The following is an 18,372-nucleotide window of genomic DNA, read 5'->3' as shown; positions in this document are numbered from 1 at the left end:
GTACTGTCAAATAAATGGAATACGGTAAATATGGTAGTTAGAGATTTTTATATGGTAAATATGGTAGTTAGAGATTTTTTCCTCCCATTCTGTGATTTGAAATTTCTCATTTCTGGTAACAAATTACAAGTGTTCACAATGAGAATAAAGAACATTTCATAAACACACACGGGCTATAAGGAACTCTAACGACATCCTCTCTACTTAGAGATGAGGAAACTGAGGCCAGGCCACAGTCACAAAGACTGTGGGAGCATGGTGACAGTAACCCAAACCTCCGAAGAGAAACCAAGTCAACCTTCTCAAGAGTTCAACTCCCTTTTGTCCTCAGAAGAAAATATAATGAGGGAAGAAAAACAGAAGAATATCTTATTCTCAAGAATATTCTAAACCTAACAGAGAATATTCTCAAGATGTTTGAAGACGCACTTTGCTTGCTGAACAAAATCTTTCTGGGAACAAAATTTCTCCCCTCTTCAACTTTAACGACATTTGGAAATTATAGTTGGTTGAAAATTAAACATTCATATTTTACACATTTTAAAATAAGTCTTAGGCCTCAATTATAATGACCATTTTCTGCTGCTGTCACCTTTTTTTTTTTTAACATCTAAATGAACTCTGACATGATTTGTCTTGATGGTAAATGTAGACATCTGAAAATAGACTTCCTAAAATGTCTAAGAAGGCCAATGAAGACATACTCTGTAAACAAAGTCTCATTTGTTACCTACTATTTCCAGAAATCTCATCTGAGGTATTTGCAAAGATATAGTCTTGTTCTAGGGTTATACACATCTTCCAACCACATTATTTGTTGGACTGCTTTTTCTCTCTGTCTTAACCCATCAGCCTCCCAGTTCTCTTCTCTCACTACATAAACATACCACTCAAAAGTGAACATTCACCAAGTTCATACCACACTCTAATCCATTCCGCACCCTGCAGCTGAGTGATCTTCCTGAAACAATCATGCCACGCTCCCTCTTAAGACCCTGAAAGGGATTCTAGTTAATGATACTCATGCTGAAGTATTTAAAGGGAAATATACCAACATCTGCAATTTACTTTGAAATGCATTTTTTTTCATAGTTGCATGGTGGGACACATATGATAAGGCAAAAAGAGTTAAATGTTAATGGAAGAATCTGGGTTTGGGTATATGAATATTAACTGTAAAATTCCTTCAACTTTTCTGTATGTTTGGAATTTTCATAAAATGTCAGAAAAAAAACCCTAAGGGTCTTCCTGCTGTTCTCGCAGTAAAGGGCAAACTGTAAAGGCCAATGTCCCTTGCAAAGGCCCCCTCACCTTTCCTGCCCATCTCTCACCATGTCCCACCACCTGCACGCTAGGCTCCAGCCATTCACAACTTCTTCCAGTGCAGCAGAGAGGCCTCGCTCTCTCAACTCTAAATCTTCGCACACACTTTCACTTCTTTCTGGAACATTCTTCCCCTCCCCTCACTGCACCTGGGAGAACCCTACCTTATCCTTCCTGTCTCAGTTTAGTCTCCTCTAAGAAGCTTTCTCTGACTCCAGAAGTCCGGTTAAGCACCCTCCTTTGTACTTCCACAACATACCACACACTTCATATACTTCACTGTAGTGTGTCAGCTTATTTGTGTGTTTCCTTCAGTGTGTCACGTCTGTCCCCTTCTTTCAACAAATATTCTCTGGGCAAGTTCTCTTAACAGTAAGCAAGATATAAAGTCCTTGCTTTTAAGATGCTTACAGGAAAAAAATTATCCCATTCTTAACGGGCACTTGCTTGCTTGCTCACCAAAACCAGAAACCATATCTTAGTCTCTTTGGGCTGCTATAACAAAAACACCATAGGCTGGGTGGCTTTAAACAACAGACATGTATTTCTAACAGTTCTGGAGGCTGGGAAGTCCAAGATCAAAGTGCTGGCAGGTTTGGTGTCTAGTAAGGGCTAGCTTCCTGGGTCAGGGACAGTTTTCTCACTGTGTCCTCACATGGCAGAAAGGGTGAGAGAGCTCTCTGGCATCTCTTTTGTTAGGGCCCTAACCCCATTCATGAGGGCTCCACCTTCATGACCTAATCATCTGCCAAAGACCCCACCTCCTAATGCCATCATATTGGGGGTTAGAATTTCAACATGAATTTGAGGGGACTCATTCACTCTATAGCATCTGTCCTATACAGAGAAGACCCTTTAGCAACATTCTTATTTCTTAATCACAACCACATGCAGTCTCTGTATTCATAACTATACCTCATCTGTCATTGCTTATCCTGGACCTTTACCACAATCTACTATAGTAATTCATCACTCATATCTATAAAATTTAAGCGGCTCCCTCTCATCAATAACAGATCATAAAACATACCTCCTTCACTAAACTTAGGAAAACTTTCTAGTCACTGTACCGAGCTGCCTTGCCACAGCCAATCTGAACTAAGTTTGAAGATACTAAAAAGTCCGTCATGAACCTCCTCTTTATTCTATTATACAATTAGAAGGATCAAAAAATGTTAAAATTCAGGATGTCTATGTTTGGAATTGATGGACATTTAAAAATCATCTTTAATGGCCTAACCATTCAATAAACAAAAGCCATTAAATTCCAAGTCATTTTTGGAAAACAAAACACAGAGCCTAATAGTATGAGTAAAATATAGTAAGAATTACATACATACTTCATTCTACCCAATTAATATACCTTTAGGGTGGCAAGTAGGGCAATGGGGCCTGTGTGGCTTCAAACAATGCTGAAAGAATGCACCTGCGTAACATCTATGAACTTTAAGAAAGTTTTATCTTCAGTTCCTCAGCCTTCAGCTGGCAGTGAAACAGACACACCAGCATTAAGTGTGCCAGCCAAATAGTTAATGATCTGTAAACATATACTTGTACAAGTACAGAGTTCCTGTTTAAACAGACTAAGATGAAAGCCCTTCTACAAAGCACTCTTTAGTGAGGATGTTAAAATTATTCTCTAAATAGTTCATCTAAATTTGCATTTCCATATTAGGTTTTCTTAAAGAGGGCATATTTTAAAGGTGTTTTTAAAACAAATCAGGGAATTCCCTGGTGGTGCAGCAGTTAGCATCCCATGCTTTCACTGCTGATGGCCAAGGTTCAATCCCTGGTCAGGGAACTAGGATCCCACAAGCCATGGGGCACAGCAAAAAAAAAAAAAAAAAAAACAAAAACCATAACTAGAGCTTCCAAGACAAGATGGCAGAGTAGAAGAATGTGAGCCCACCTTTTCTTACAAAAACACCAAAATCACAACTAACTGCTGAACAATCATCAACAAAAAAACGCTGGAACCTACCAAAAAAGATATCCTACATCCAAAGACAAAGAATAAGTCACAATGAGACAGTAAGAGGGGGCACAATCATGATAAAATCAAATCCCATACCCACTGGATGGGCGACCCACAAACTGAAAAACAATTATACCACAGAAGTTCTCCCACAGGAGTGAAAGTTCTGAGCCCCACGTCAGGCTCCCCAGCCTGCAGGTCTGGCAATGGGAGGAAAAGCTCCCAGAGAATCTGGCTTTGAAGGCCATCAGGGTTTGATTGCAGCAATTCCACAGGACTGGGGGAAACAGAAACTCCACTCTTGGAGGGTGCACACAAGGTTTCACACACATCAGGACCCAGGGGAAAAAGCAGTGGCCTCATAAGAACCTGGACCAGACCTACCTGCTGGTATTAGAGGGTCTCTTGCAGAGGCGAGGGGCAGCTGTGGCTCACTGCGGGGACAAAGACACCGGCAGCAGTAGTTCTGGGGAGTACTCAGGGGCGTGAGCCCTCCTGGAGGTGGCCATTTTCTCACCAAGACCTGGCCCCTCCCAACAGCCTGTAGGCTCCAGTGCTGGGACACTTCAGGTCAAACAACCAACAGGGTGGGAACACAGCCCCACCCATCAGCAGACAGACTAATACTTAAAGTCTTCCTGAGCACACAGCTCCCCACTAAACACACTCCATGACACAACCCTGCACACCAGAGGGACAACACCCACCTCCACCACCAAGGCAAGAGCCAGTTCCTCTGACCAGGAAGCCTCCACAAACCTCTTAGACACTTTCATCCACCAGGGGGCAGACAGCAGAAGCAAGAAGAACTACAACCCTGCAGGCTGCAGAATGGAAACCACAATCACAGTAAGTTAGAGAAAATGAGATGGCAGAGGAAAATGTCCCAGATGGAGGAACAAGATAACACCCCAAAAGAACTAAGTGAAGTGGAGATAGGCAATCTACCTGAAAAAGAATTCAGAGTAATAATAGTAAAGATGAGCCGAGATCCTGGAAAAAGAATGGAGGGACAGATCGAGAAGATACAAGAAATGTTTAACAAAGACCCAGAAGAACTAATGAACAAACAGAAATGAACAATAAATAACTGAAATAAAAAATACACTAGAAACAAACAATAGTAGAATAAATGAGACAGAAGAACAGATAAGAAGACAGAATGGTGGAAATCACTGCCACAGAACAGAATAAAGAAAAAAAGAATAAAAAAATGAAGACAGTCTAAGAAACCTCTGGGACAACACTAAACACACCAACATTCGCATTAGAGGGTTCCCAGAAGGAGAAGAGAGAGAGAAAGGACCTGAGAAAACATTTGAAGAGATAATAGCTGAAAATTTTCCTAACATGGGAAAGGAAACAGTCACCCAAGTCCAGGAAGCACAGAGAGTCCCAGGCAGGATAAACCCAAGGTGGAACATGCTGAGACACGCAGCAATCAAACTGACAAAAATTAAAGACAAAAAATATTAAAAGTAATAAATAATATACAAGGCAATTCCCATAAGGTTATCAGCTGATTTCTCAGCAGAAACTCCACAGGCCAGAAGGGAGTGGCATAATATATTGAAAGTGATGAAAGGGAAGAACCTACAACCAAGAATACTCTACTCAGCAAGGTTCTCATTCAGATTTGACAAGCAAAAGCTAAGAAAATTCAGCATTTCCTCTAAGATCAGGAACAAGACAAGGATGTCCACTCTCACCACTTTTATACAACATAGTTTTGTAAGTCCTAGCCACAGCAATCAGAGAAGAAAAAGAAATAAAAGGAATCCAAATTGGAAAAGAAGTGAAACTGTCACTGTTTGCAGATGACATGATACTATACATATAAAATCCTAAAGATACTACCAGAAAACTACTAAAGCTCATCAATGAATTCGGTAAATTTGCAGGATACAAAATAAATACACAGAAATCTATTACATTTCTATACACTAACAAAGAAAGACCAGGAAAAGAAATTAAAGAAACAATCCTATTTACCACTGCATCAAAAAGAATAAAACACCTAGGAATAAACCTACGTAAGGAGGCAAAAGACCTGTACTCGGAAAACTAAGACACTGATGAAAGAAATCGAAGATGACACAAACAGATGCAAAGATATGATATACCATGTTCTTGTACTGAAAGTATCAATACTGTCAAAATGACTATACTACCCAAGGCAATCTACAGATTTAGTGCAATCCCTACCAAATTACCAATGGCATTTTTCACAGAACTAGAACAAAAAAATTTTTAATTTGTATGGAGACACAAAAGACCCCAAATAGCCAGAGCAATCTTGATAAAGAAAAACGGAGCTGGAGGAATCAGGCTCCCTGACTTAGACTATACTACAAAGCTACAGTCATCAAAACAGTTTGATACTGGCACAAAAACAGAAATATAGATCAATGGAACAGGATAGACAGCCCAGAAATAAACCCACACACCTATGGTCAATTAATCTACAACAAAGGAGGCACGACTATACAGTGGAGAAAAGACAGTCTCTTGAATAAGTGGTGCTGAGAAAACTGGACAGCTACCTGTAAAAGAATGAAATTAGAATATCCTTTAACACCATACACAAAAAAAACCTCAAAATGGATTAAAGACCTAAACGTAAGACCTGACACTATAAAACTCTTAAGAGGAAAACATAGGAAAAACACTCTGACATAAATCACAGCAATATCTTTTTTGATCCCTTTCCTAGAGTAATAGAAATAAAAACAAAAATAAACAAATGGGACCTAATTAAACTCAAAAGCTTTTGCACAGCAAAGGAAACCATAAACAAAATGAAAAGACAACCCATAGAATGGGAGAAAATATTTGCAAATGATGCAAGGGATTTAAACTCCAAAATCTACAAACAGCTCATTCAGCTCAATATCAAAGAAGCAACCCAATCCAAAAGTGGGCAGAAGACCTAAATAGACATTTCTCCAAAGAAGACATACAGATAGCCAAGAGACACATGAAAAGATGCTCAACATCACTAATTATTAGAGAAACGCAAATCAAAGCTACAACGAGGGACTTCCCTGGTGGCGCGGTGGTTAAGAATACGCCCGCCAATACAGGGGACATGGGTTCGAGCCCTGGTCCAGGAATATCCCACATGCCATGGAGCAACTAAGCGTGAGCGCCACAACTACTGAGCCTGCGCTGTGGAGCCTGTGAGCCACAACTACTGAGCCTGTGTGACACAACTACTGAAGCCCGCACACCTAGAACCTGTGCTCTGCAGTAAGAGAAGCCACCACAATGAGAAGCCCGTGCACTGCAACGAAGTGTAGTGCCCGCTCGCCACAACTAGAGAAAAGCCTACGCGCAGCAACGAAGACCCAATGCAGCCAAAGGGAAAAAAAATGCAATGAGATATCACTTTACACCACTCAGAATGGCCATCATCAAAAAGTCTACAAACAATAAATGCTGGAGAGGGTGTGGAGAAAAGGGAACCCTCCTATGTTGGTGGGAATGTAAATTGGTACAGTCACTATGGAGAACAGTATGGAGGTTCCTTAAAAAACTAAGAACAGAGCTACCATATGATCCAACAATCTCACTCCTGGGTATATATCCAGAGAAGACCAAGGTTCAAAAGGACACACGCACCCCAATGTTCAATGCAGCGCTGTTTACAATACCCAGGACATGGAAGCAACCTAAATGTCCATCAACAGAGGAATGGATAAAAAGGATGCAGTACATATATACAATGGAATATTACTCAGCCATTAAAAAGAATGAAATAATGCCATTTGCAGCAACATGGATGGACCTGGAGATGATCATACTAACTGAAGTAAGTCAAACAGATAAAGACAAAATATCATATGATATCACTTATATGTAGAATCTATAAAAATGATACAGTGGGGCTTCCCTGGTGGCGCAGTGGTTAAGAATCTGCCTGCCAATGCAGGGGACACGGGTTTGAGCCCTGGTCCAGGAAGATCCCACATGCCACGGAGCAACTAAGCCCATGCGCTACAACTACTGAGCCTGTGCTCTAGAGCCCGCAAGCCACAACTACTGAAGCCCACACACCTACAGCCCATGCTCCACAACAAGAGAAGGCACTACAATGAGAAGCCCGCGCACCGCAAAGAAGAGTGGCCCCTGCTAGCCACAACTAGAGAGAGCCTGCGTGCAGCAACTAAGACCCAATGCAGCCATAAATTAATTAATTAATTAATTAATTTAAAATATGATACAAATGAACTTATACACAAAACAGAAACAGACTCATAGAATGAAACAAACTTATGGTTACCAAAGGGGAAAGGCGGGCGGGTTGAGGGTGGGGGGTGGTGATGGAGATAAATTGGGAGTTTGGGATTGACATGTACACACAACTATTTTTTTTTTTTTTTTTTTTAAACTGTTCTTAAATTTATTTATTTTTGGCTGTGTTGGGTCTTCGTTTCTGTGCGAGGGCTTTCTTTGGTTGTGGCGAGCGGGGGCCACTCTTCATCGCGGTGCGCGGGCCTCTCACTGTCACGACCTCTCTTGTTGCGGAGCACAGGCTCCAGACGCGCAGGCTCAGTAGTTGTGGCTCACGGGCCTAGTTGCTCCGTGGCATGTGGGATCTTCCTGGACCAGGGCTCGAACCCGTGTCCCCTGCATTGGCAGGCAGATTCTCAACCACTGCGCCACCAGGGAAGCCCCACACAACTATTTTTAAAATAGATAACCAACAAGGACCTACTGTATAGCACAGGGAACTCTGCTCAACATTCTATAATAACCTAAATGGGAAAAGTATTTGGAAAAGAATAGATACATGTATATGCATAACTGATTCATTTTGCTATACACCTGAAACTAACACAACATTGTTAATCAACTATACCCCAACATAAAATAAACATTTTTTAAAAACTAACTTTTCATTAGATCAAATTCTATTATAATAAAGTTATTTTCATGTCCTCATCCAGGCACTGGGCAACTTTTTCTGTAAGGGACTAGACAGCAATATTGTAGGCTTCGCAGGTCACATAAGGTCTCTGTCACATATTTATCTTTAGTTCCCCCCCCAACTCTTTAAAAATGTAAAAAACAAACCAACCCCATTCTTAGCTTGCTGGCCATACTAAAACAGTCTATAGGCCAAACCCTGTCCTAGTGGATGGACCAAAAGGAGGAAAGATTTGTTGATCCAATTACAGTGAAATTCTCCATAGCAAATAAGCCCGTATTTCAAATTATTTGTCTGAACCCTATTCAGATAAGTCACTCTCTGTGAGTGAACCAAGTACAGGGTCCAAGCACTCAAAAGAACTTCGGTTTTACCATAAAGTAGTAACAGCCATCAACTCTCACTTCTCAGCTCAAATTTGAAAACCAAATTGATTACAAAAGAAAAACTCCACACAAAGTCACCAAAACAGTATAGAGGTAAAGGTGTGCTCATGATATTGTTTTATGTCCTCAAAACATCTAATTCAGCAATACGATGTACTGTCCATAAACTTTATAATGATAATTTAATTAATGAATTAAATACGTGAAGATCTAGGAGATGTGATTTCCAACTATAACATCGTCACCATTAGATGTGTGAACCCGGACAAGTCAGGTATTTCCATTTGCTCCCTGTCTTCTAAACAGAGGGGGAGGTAAATCCAGACAATCTTTAAAGTGATGGATTTAAAATTCTTTGACTATTACAATTCATACCTCCTTGATCAGTGATACACTAGAAAAAAAATTTTTTTATAAGACATCAACAGTGTTTTAAAAAGACAACATAAAAACATGAATCATGAAAATGAGCAGTCAGAACACTAAGTACACACAATACGTTAGCAACAGCTATCTTGAACACTTCCCATGTATGCCACTGTTTGAAGTGTTTTACAAACATTACCTCATACAATCCTCACGATAATCCTAAAAGGCAAACAGTATAATCTGAAAGATTAAGCAATTTGCTAAAGAAGGGTCAGGATTTAAATCCAGCAATGCTCCTCCACACTACTGTCACTGTCACTGATCGGGAGCAGCTTCCAGTCTTCTCCCCCCAGCTCAAGACAGACAGGGATGACAAAAGGTAAAATTTAGCAGCACTCTGCCTCCCTTTCCTCCCAGTTTCCTTTCCTGCTATCATGGAAAGCTGAAGCACTGTACTCTTCTTGCTCAGCACAGGTCTGTGTGCCTGATGCCTGCTTTCTATGCAGACCTTTGATTCACACTTCCACACTTCTGTAGGAAACTTTATGGTCCACAGCATCATGACAGAGAATTCTAACCTGCCATATTCCTTCTTTATCCAAGTAAGATACCAACATTGTAAAATTAACATTTTTGATTTGACTTTGTATGATATAAAATAAATTATCCTATTTTACCTGAAAGCTCTGGTGACAAGAGCCATGAGGAGTCATCACTGGAGGTACTTTTGGGCTTGGACCTTCTTCATGGCCTTCCATAAATTATCTGATGACCCAGATAGGGTGGGGGGTTTTGATCTGCTGTCCATCTCACAAAGAGCATCTCCTCCCTTGCCTCAGCCGGCAAGAGCAGGGAGAAACTTAACCAGCTGTAGCATCTGCACCCGGTGATTCAAGACTACCTCCCTCCAATACGTCAAGGAGTGCACGGACAGTGGAAAGTTAGACAAACCCAACCCTGAATCCTAGCTCAGCTGTGTAACCTGGGGTTCAAAGCCCTCTTCTCCAAAACAGTGAACATGCTACATAGTAAAGCACCTAGCAGAACACTCAAGTAACAAGCATAATGTATGATACTCCCACCCCATCAGTTGGCCAAAGCCCTACCTTTGAATATCATCATTCAGCAATCCACATCACATTAAAAAAATAGAACTTATTCCTTTATCATTTCTCTCACTCTTGCAGCCTGACTAGACATGAACTGAAAACCACTGAGTTTAATTCAATAAACATTCACCAAGGCCAACAAGTGCTGATCCCAATGGTTATTAACAGTTCCTATGCTCCAGAAGGTCAAAGTCACACTAATGCAATAGTTCTTAATTAACAAACATGAAATATATTTTACAATAAAATTGCCTTTAAATTAACATGCCAGTTTTTAACCTACCTACCAGATAGGCAAAGATTAAAATGAATAATCCTTGGTGTCAGCAATAGTGCTAGACAAACAAGTACTTTCACATACTGATGGTGGGAATGTAGAATGGTACAGCTTTCCAAAAATACTGTTTAGTAATATACAAAAAGACTTAAAATATATATACTTTTGACCCAGCAATTCAACTTACAAGAATTTATCCCAAAGATAATATTTGGCAAGTGGAAAATGGGGTATAACAATAATAATCTGTTTACCAATCTTATAATTATGATAGAGCCATATATTTTATTCAGTCATTAAAAGGGAAGAAATCCATATCTACTGCCACGCAAAAAAACCCTCTGATACATAAAGAAAAAACATCTGACTTCAAAATACAAGGTATGAGCCTATTTTGTTTAAAAAACAAATATACACATAGAAAAAATGAACATTCCTATCCTCATAAATTTTTTTTTCTCTCTGGCGAGAAACATGTATTACTTTTATAATTTAAAACAGTGAATACTAATTTTAAGAGGAAGGTATGTTACACATAATTTCTTTCAGTTCTTTTAATCCCAGGAACTATGAAAGAATCTCAGTTAGGAGGCTGTAATTTGCCCACATTCCCACAGCTTCGAATGGTAGGAAGGGCTGACTCCCACACCTGGGGGGCCTCTAGTTAACGACTCTTCCACACCTGAGCACCCTGGGCCTTTTCACCACGTTCTTAGCTACAGCAACACGTTCCCTTAGTCCTGCAGTGTCCTCCTCCCCACCCTACTTAGCAAAATTTTACTCAGATACCACCTTTTCCATAAAAACTTATGTAAGCTATTTAGCAATTATTTCAGACTGGCATTTGATTTTTTTACTATATACTTTGAGTCCTTCCCCACAGAAGGTTATAAGCTCCTGGAGGGCTTGGACCTAGTGAGCCCCGTTTCCTCCAGATGACCCAGGAGAGCATTTTATGCACAGCACGTTCTAATAAATGCTTGATGAACAAATAAATAAAGAGGTTACCTGTGAAGTCTAACAGCCACTGCCCTGACTTTAGAAATAAGGCCCCAAAATGTTAGTCCATGGTCACTCAATAGCAACAGTCCCATGCTGAACTTGGGTCTTTTCTTTTTCCCAACTCAAAGCTCCTGTGTGTTTTGCATTTTCAAAGTACTTTTGCTGACCTTCTCTCACATGGACTTCACACCAGCTGAATTACCACTGTACTGGTTGACATCTGTAGTTCTTCCAGCTCTGTTTTCTGTTTTTGACAGCAGCACTAAGGGGAAATATATGAACCATTCTTGACATTTCTTAAACCTGCATTGAAACTATACCTCTAGCTGGAATAAAGTAAAAGCTGGTCATCAATCATCCAACGTTTATTTACTGAGCACCTATTAGGGGCGAAACATCATATTCCATTAACCAGAAACCTCTATTAACTGGCACCTGTGCTTACTGATAAAATTGATGCCTGTAATAGTCTAAAGCAGGGGTCTACAAATGAGCCCACAGGCCAAATCTGGTCTGCTGCCTGTTTTATTTATTTATTTATTTTTAAAAATTTATTTATTTATTTTTGGGTGTGTTGGGTCTTCGTTTCTGTGCGAGGGCTTTCTCTAGTTGGGGCAAGCGGGGGCCACTCTTCATCGTGGTGCGCGGGCCTCTCACTGTCGCAGCCTCTCGTTGCGGAGCACAGGCTCCAGACATGCAGGCTCAGTAGTTGTGGCTCACAGGCCCATTTGCTCCGCGGCATGTGGGATCTTCCCAGACCAGGGCTTGAACCCGTGTCCCCTGCATTGGGAGGTGCTGCCTGTTTTTGTAAATAAAATTTTACTAAATACTGCCACACCCATCCACTTATGGATTATCTATGGCTCTTTGGGGGGCTACAAGGGCAGAGTTGAGTAGTTACAACAGAGACCATTATGGCTCACAGAGCCTGGATTATTTACTATGTGGCCTTAATAGATTGCTGACCATCATAAAATATCAATATGCCATTGGACTCTCAAAAACATTTTATATTTTTTAGCAGTAGTGACACATAACAGGCAATAGTTTCGTTAATCCTTTGAAAATTACCAGTCCAGTATCGCATATGTGGTAACACTATTCCTTGCATCACATTCCCATAACCAATCATGCCAGAAAACAGCATCTACTGATAAAAATCTGTGTTTCCCACAAGTCATATAACCTTGGGGATCTTTAATCCCAGCTTCTCCCAAAATTAAGTTTCTGACTGAACAATCTCATTATTTTTAGAGTAAAGTCCTCACACAGAAAACCATTCACTTCCTTGACAAGTTACTTCTCTGAACAGATCTCTAGTCCAGTGTATATCTTAAGGTTTCCTACTTGCAATAATTCAAACATAATAGAAACTAGTTTTACTCCTGATGATGCTCAGTATTTTGTGGGGCTTTGTTTGGCTGCACATTATCCTGAATTAGCACCTTCGGGAAAAATGCAGACTCGAGATTTCTTCCCTGAGTGGAATCAAACAGCCCACGTATACAAAGAAATACTTTATTAATTTAAACCCAATTGCAATATGTTCTCAAAACATTTCTTTAAAAATATACAACTCACAAGCTTTACAATTAGAAATAATTACAGAATGTCAGAAGAGATAAGACTTGAGATGACTGAATCCAAATATCTTAATTTACAGATGAGAAAGATGAGGCTTACATGATTTACCGAAGGGCCAACTAGTTTTCATTAATTCATGCTGGCCTTAAATCAGGAAGTTATACTGATGTCTTATCTATAAGCCAGGCACTGTGCTGGGGTCCAGGGCTACATATGTATCTTCACAGACAATGAATTCAATTAATCTTTATCAGTAAGATTTTTTTGCAGTGAGACAGATTACGTCACGAGAATCAGATAAAATTCCTTAATAACTGCTAAACATCTTTCTGCGTTTCCTACAAAGAAAGCTCTCTTTCTGTAGAGAGGCAGTCCAGTGGAGCCAGGCTGCACAATTCAGAATCCTGATGTTGCCCCTTTCTGGCTATGTAACCTCACAGCAATTTAATTAACAGCTCTGTGTTTGTTTCCTGATCTTTAAGGGGATAATCACGGTATGTAAACAGTCCTTATGTGGCTGGTACAGGTAAGTGCTCTATAAATTTTAGGTATCGTTGTTGTTATTTTCCTTAGGTAGTTTTCTTACCAAAACATGGTTAAGTAACCAAGGTATGAAGAAAGTGCCCTCAAAAACAGCTATTGAAATACATGTAATTACAATCTCTGTAGTAAAGTTTGATTAAATATAAAGGGTAAAGAGAAAAAAACAGTTCTTCAAAGGACCATTTATAAGTTAAATCCTACTTAAAATACATGCACAAGGAATTTTGCCTTTTAGGGACTTCCCTGGTGGTCCACTGGTTACGAATCCACCTTCCAATGCAGGGGACGCAGGTTTGATCCCTGGTCGGAACTCAGATCCCACATGCAGTGGGGCAACTAAGCCAGCGCGCCACAACTACTGAGCCCGCGCGCTCCAGAGCCCACAAGCCCTCACGCCACAGCGAAAGACCCTACGTGCCACAACTAAGACCCAACGCAATCAAATGAATAAATATTAAAAAAAGTTTTTCCTTTTAATATTAAGAACAAACAAGTTCATTCTCAAAATCTTTCATGAAACAATGGTTAAATGCTAATGCCATAGTGTTTCTGGGTTTCACTAGGGGTCAGGCCCGGATAGAGTAAATGACTGCTTCAACATAAATGCCATGGCAACAGACGTGTCCCTCATTAAGCTACATCCTAGAATCCAACAAATATTTGGATTTTACTTTAAAATAATCATTAGTATTTTTACTCAAAGATGGCCTTTTAAAAAAGTTATGCAGTAGGAAGAGTACGTGGCACTTACTCCCTTGAAGGAACTTCTATCAAGTTGGAAAACCAAGCCAGAGCCACAGAAGGCACGGTCTTTACAGCTGTGTGACCTCGGAAAACTCACTGAACAGGTCTCTAAGATTCAGTACCTCATCTATAATTGGTGTTAGCATCTATCTCCCAGGTTTTGGAGGGAATGGGGAAAGGGGGACAGAGGAGGCAAACTAAGATTCGTATGAAAATGCTTTGAGGATGGCTTACACACATGCACACATTGCTAGTTCTGACCCCTTTCACCCACAGGCAGTGGGAGGGGAGGCCGTGTAGCAAGGTAAAGTTAAACTGCAATTTGTGTTTGGGGTACTTAAGCCTTGATCAATGTTCCTATTCTATACAGTTGCTGGAAACGTAAAACCTTGTTATAGTCTCAGATTTGGTTTTTTAAATACGAGACTCCAGAGATCACCGTAATTCATGAAAGACATATTAGGGCCAAGCATCCTCCTGCCTAGCACCTTCAAACTCATAACAAAGAAAACCACAATCCCTATTTCTCTATTTCTCCCCTCTACCAGCATAAACTGAATGCGGCCATAATATGTGATGGTAAAATGTCTTTAAGAAATCTTTAGAGGTATTCTAGAAAATTAACCCTATTTATGTAATCAGTATAAAAATCTGTTATCAGCTTTTTCCAAAGCTGAAAAGGACTTTGATGAAAGTCCCAATAGGAACAGTACTCAAAAAATTTTTTTAATTTTAAGCTTGTATAACTTGATACTAGATGGAGCTTTATGAACTATTAAGCTCATATAAGGGACTTCCCTGGTGGTCCAATGGTTAAGACTCTGCACTTCCACTGCAAGGGGCACAGGTCTGATCCCCAGTTGGGGAATTAAGATCCTGCGTGTCGCATGGTGTGGCCAAAAAGTAAAATAAATTTAAAAAAAAAAGCTTATATAAAAGGAAATTTAATCTGTTCTAAGTTTGGAAGGATGGAGGTCTAGAGCCTCTAAATATATTCAGCCATATGCACTGACCCAGTGTCAAAGGCAGATTAAAAAAAGGGTTTAAAAAAAAAAGCATGGTGCAACCTCAGTGCAAATTAGGAACGTTAAGAAATGAACAAAACTGTCACTTTTGTTTCACTAAAAACAGAACCATCTAACTAACATCTAGTGCACAGGAATAACTGGGAAGAACTTATAAAATGAAAACAAAATTCAGGAATCTTATCTTTACAATGGCAGTATTTGAAAAGAAGTCTTATTTAACTTAGAGTATTTGAAACATAACCCACTTCAATGAGGTCACTTTGTGTTAGGTCCATTTTAGTTTAGCGCTTAATAGTAATTTGTTTAAACTAGTAACCTGAAAACATTTTCTGAACTTTTTTTTGCTCTTGGATCCTAATCTATCTCTGCCCTATAAATATCAGTTACGTAGGCACTAACTCAATTTTTAAAAAGAGTTCTGATAAACTATTTTCTAATCCAGTTAAGAGACTCATCACAAAAAGTCACTGTGCTGTTATCACTTCACAAACATTATCTCATTCAGTTCTCCCCATAACACTAGGAAGTAGGCATTATTATTTCTATAACATCCATTTTAAGGAAGAAGAAATTGAGGGTCATAGAAGTCAAAGAACTTGCTTAAGATCATAGGACTAGTATGTAATAGGGTCATGAATGAATCCAGGTGAATCCGCTGTAGGTACTTTCAATCACATTAAAAGCAAAGGTAGGGACTTCCCTGGTGGTACAATGGTAAAGAATCTGCCTGCCAATGCAGGGGACCCGGGTTCGAGCCCTGGTCCGGGAAGATCCCACATGCCGTGGAGCAACTAAGCCCGTGTGCCACAACTACTGAGCCCACGTGCCACAACTACTGAGCCTACATGCCACAACTACTGAGCCTGCATGCCACAACTACTGAGGCCCGCGCGCCTAGAGCCTGTGCTCCACAACAAGAGAAGCCACCGCAATGAGAAGCCCACACACCGCAACAAAGAGTAACCCCCGCTCGCCGGAACTAGAGAAAGCCAGAGCACAGCACCGAAGACCCAACACGGCCAAAAATAAAAATAAATAAATAAAGTGATATATATTAAAAAAAACAAAACAAAGGTAACACTAATTTTTCAACTAGCTCCAGTAACTTTAAATAAATAACGCCAAGAATCATATATTGTAGATTGTCAAGAGTTCATGAAAAATAATTTGTTTCTACCTAAACATTCCCATTAAAAGCGGACCCTGACAAGTATCATTTGACTTCTTTGTTTCCCTTCCTGTTTTTAAATGAACATTAAAAAGTCTTGAGACATCAATACCAAAGTTTTAAAATTCAACGATCATCCTATAAGCCAAACTTCAAATTTTCACATCTAAAGAATATGAAAGAATCTCTAAGTTACTTTGGAGCTAAGCCTGCAAAAATGTGAACCTGTGAATTGTTCTCCACGTCCACCCCCAGAGTCAGTAAAGAAACAAAATACTTCCAGAGAGCAGAGGGAATATAGAACAATCAGGAGATTTGAGACATTAGACCATTTCTCCTTATTACACCCATCAGGCCGAAGGGACTGAACGAGAAAGGTAAACGTTTACTGCACTTTACAAATTTCAGAATTATAAGTGACAGTGAAAAAGACAGCTGCAACACGAGCCCACTGTACCCGTAAAAGCTGAATCAAATAATTACATTTATCACGACTACACCAGGTCTCATTTCTAGCTTCTGTAAATTATACAAAGAGCCGGCTATTAAATATTGATGGCATGCCATTTGCACTGGAGCTATCGCGAAGAGCCTCCTGCTACCAATTTTTGTCATGAAAGAAAAACCATCCTTATTTTCTAGGTAAACCCCAAGCCACTAGAATCTCTCAGATGGGCTATCGCATTGTCCTTCCCGGAGGAAGCTGTCAGGGCCAACCCCACACACCCAGGGGAGGAGAAACTTTCAGGGGAGGGCGGGTCCCTGCAGGTCCCGGGGCAGGGGTCCCTGTTCTCCTTCTCCCCCAGCTGTCAGCCACAGGTCGGGCGGCGGGGCGGGGCCAGCCCCGGCTGTCCGCACAAAGCGAGCCAGAGAGCGGCGGGCGGACTCAGACCCAGGCCACGCTGGGGGGCCGCGCAGGGCGGAGCAGGTCGGGGCACTTACCCAGCAGCAGCACGTTCTTCCCCGCGGGGAGCTTGGAGCGCGAGCGGGTGGAGACCTCGCTGAGGATGCAGGACCTGGCGGGGAGCAAGGCGCACGCTCAGGCTGGAGCCCCGCGAGGGAGAAACGGCACCAGCCTCGCGCGCCCGGGCGGGGGCGGCCGAGAACGCGGCGGCCTGGGCCGGGCGCCGAGCTCCGGCGGGCACGCGACCCCGGGGCGTCCCCGGCCCGGGGGTACCGGGGAAGGGTGCGGTCCTTACCAAAGGTTCTGCCCGTCCTCGTCGTCCCCTGCCGCGGCGCCGCCGTTGCCCGAGGTTAGCTCGTTGGCCAAGGGGCCGCCCGTGTAAGTCGAGGTTAATCCCCCCGGAGAGGAACCGAAAGAGCCGACTCGCCCCACAGCCGCCATCTTGGTCGGGAATCTCACCGGTCCCGGCAAAGCTGAATGAGCCAGGCGGCGGCGGCGGCGGCGGCGGAGGCGAGAACCCGGATATGCAGCGTTTGGCGCACGGCGGCGGGGCGGGGCCTGCGGGGGTGGGGCCCAGGCCCTGCAGGGACTGACGGAGCGAGAGACGGCGAACTGCGCGTGCGTAGCAGGCCGCCAGCCGGCGAGGAGGAGATGCGCGTGCGCAGGTGGCCCGGCGGGCTGCCGTGCTGCAGACCTAATCGTCCTGAGCTCAGCGGGCTGAAGTGCTTCCCGCCACCCCCTCCGCAGCCCTAGGCTGCAGCTGGGCGCGCTGGGGTGTGTCAGGTGAACAGTGCTCCCTCCCACTCTTCAGTCGGGTCCACAAACCCCGCAGCGGGTGTGGAATTGCTGCACTGTCATTGCCGTCCCGCCGGCTGCAGTTGGAATTGGTTGTTCTTTGTACGTAATACAGAAGAGATTCCTAATTTCATCCTGGAATCTCTTTTCACCATTGTTCTGCAAATTCTCTGCCTCATTCCTGTGTCGGCTTCTTTCTTATCTTAGTGGAGAACTTTCTCCATTAGTTTTATGA

General features: G+C 41.8%; 1 protein-coding gene, 1 long non-coding RNA gene and 1 pseudogene across 3 annotated transcripts in view; 1 reads left to right on the top strand and 2 right to left on the bottom strand.

Annotated features, from left to right (window-relative positions):
• Nucleotides 1-18,241, bottom strand: part of DYNC1LI1 (dynein cytoplasmic 1 light intermediate chain 1) — a 54,198-nt gene extending 35,957 nt beyond the window's left edge. The window contains exons 1-2 of the mRNA XM_082348627.1: nucleotides 17,638-18,241; nucleotides 17,381-17,454 (exon numbers count right to left, since the gene is read on the bottom strand). Of these exons, the coding sequence (XP_082204753.1) occupies nucleotides 17,381-17,454; nucleotides 17,638-17,783 (220 nt within the window). The 5' untranslated portion in view covers nucleotides 17,784-18,241. The remainder of the gene's footprint in view (nucleotides 1-17,380; nucleotides 17,455-17,637) is intronic.
• The window catches only part of LOC309608532 (small ribosomal subunit protein eS27 pseudogene), a 211,917-nt pseudogene that overhangs the window by 143,577 nt on the left and 49,968 nt on the right, over nucleotides 1-18,372 (bottom strand). The gene's annotated exons all lie outside the window — the stretch shown is intronic.
• LOC309608569 lies at nucleotides 7,419-10,355 on the top strand. Its single transcript, XR_014232977.1, has 2 exons — nucleotides 7,419-7,652; nucleotides 7,972-10,355. It is a non-coding gene; the product is annotated as an uncharacterized lncRNA (long non-coding RNA).

Source organism: Balaenoptera borealis (assembly GCF_965194805.1).
Source record: "Balaenoptera borealis genome assembly, chromosome: 12".
Classification (NCBI taxonomy): Eukaryota; Metazoa; Chordata; class Mammalia; order Artiodactyla; family Balaenopteridae; genus Balaenoptera; species Balaenoptera borealis.
This window is presented reverse-complemented; position numbering and strand designations above follow the sequence as displayed.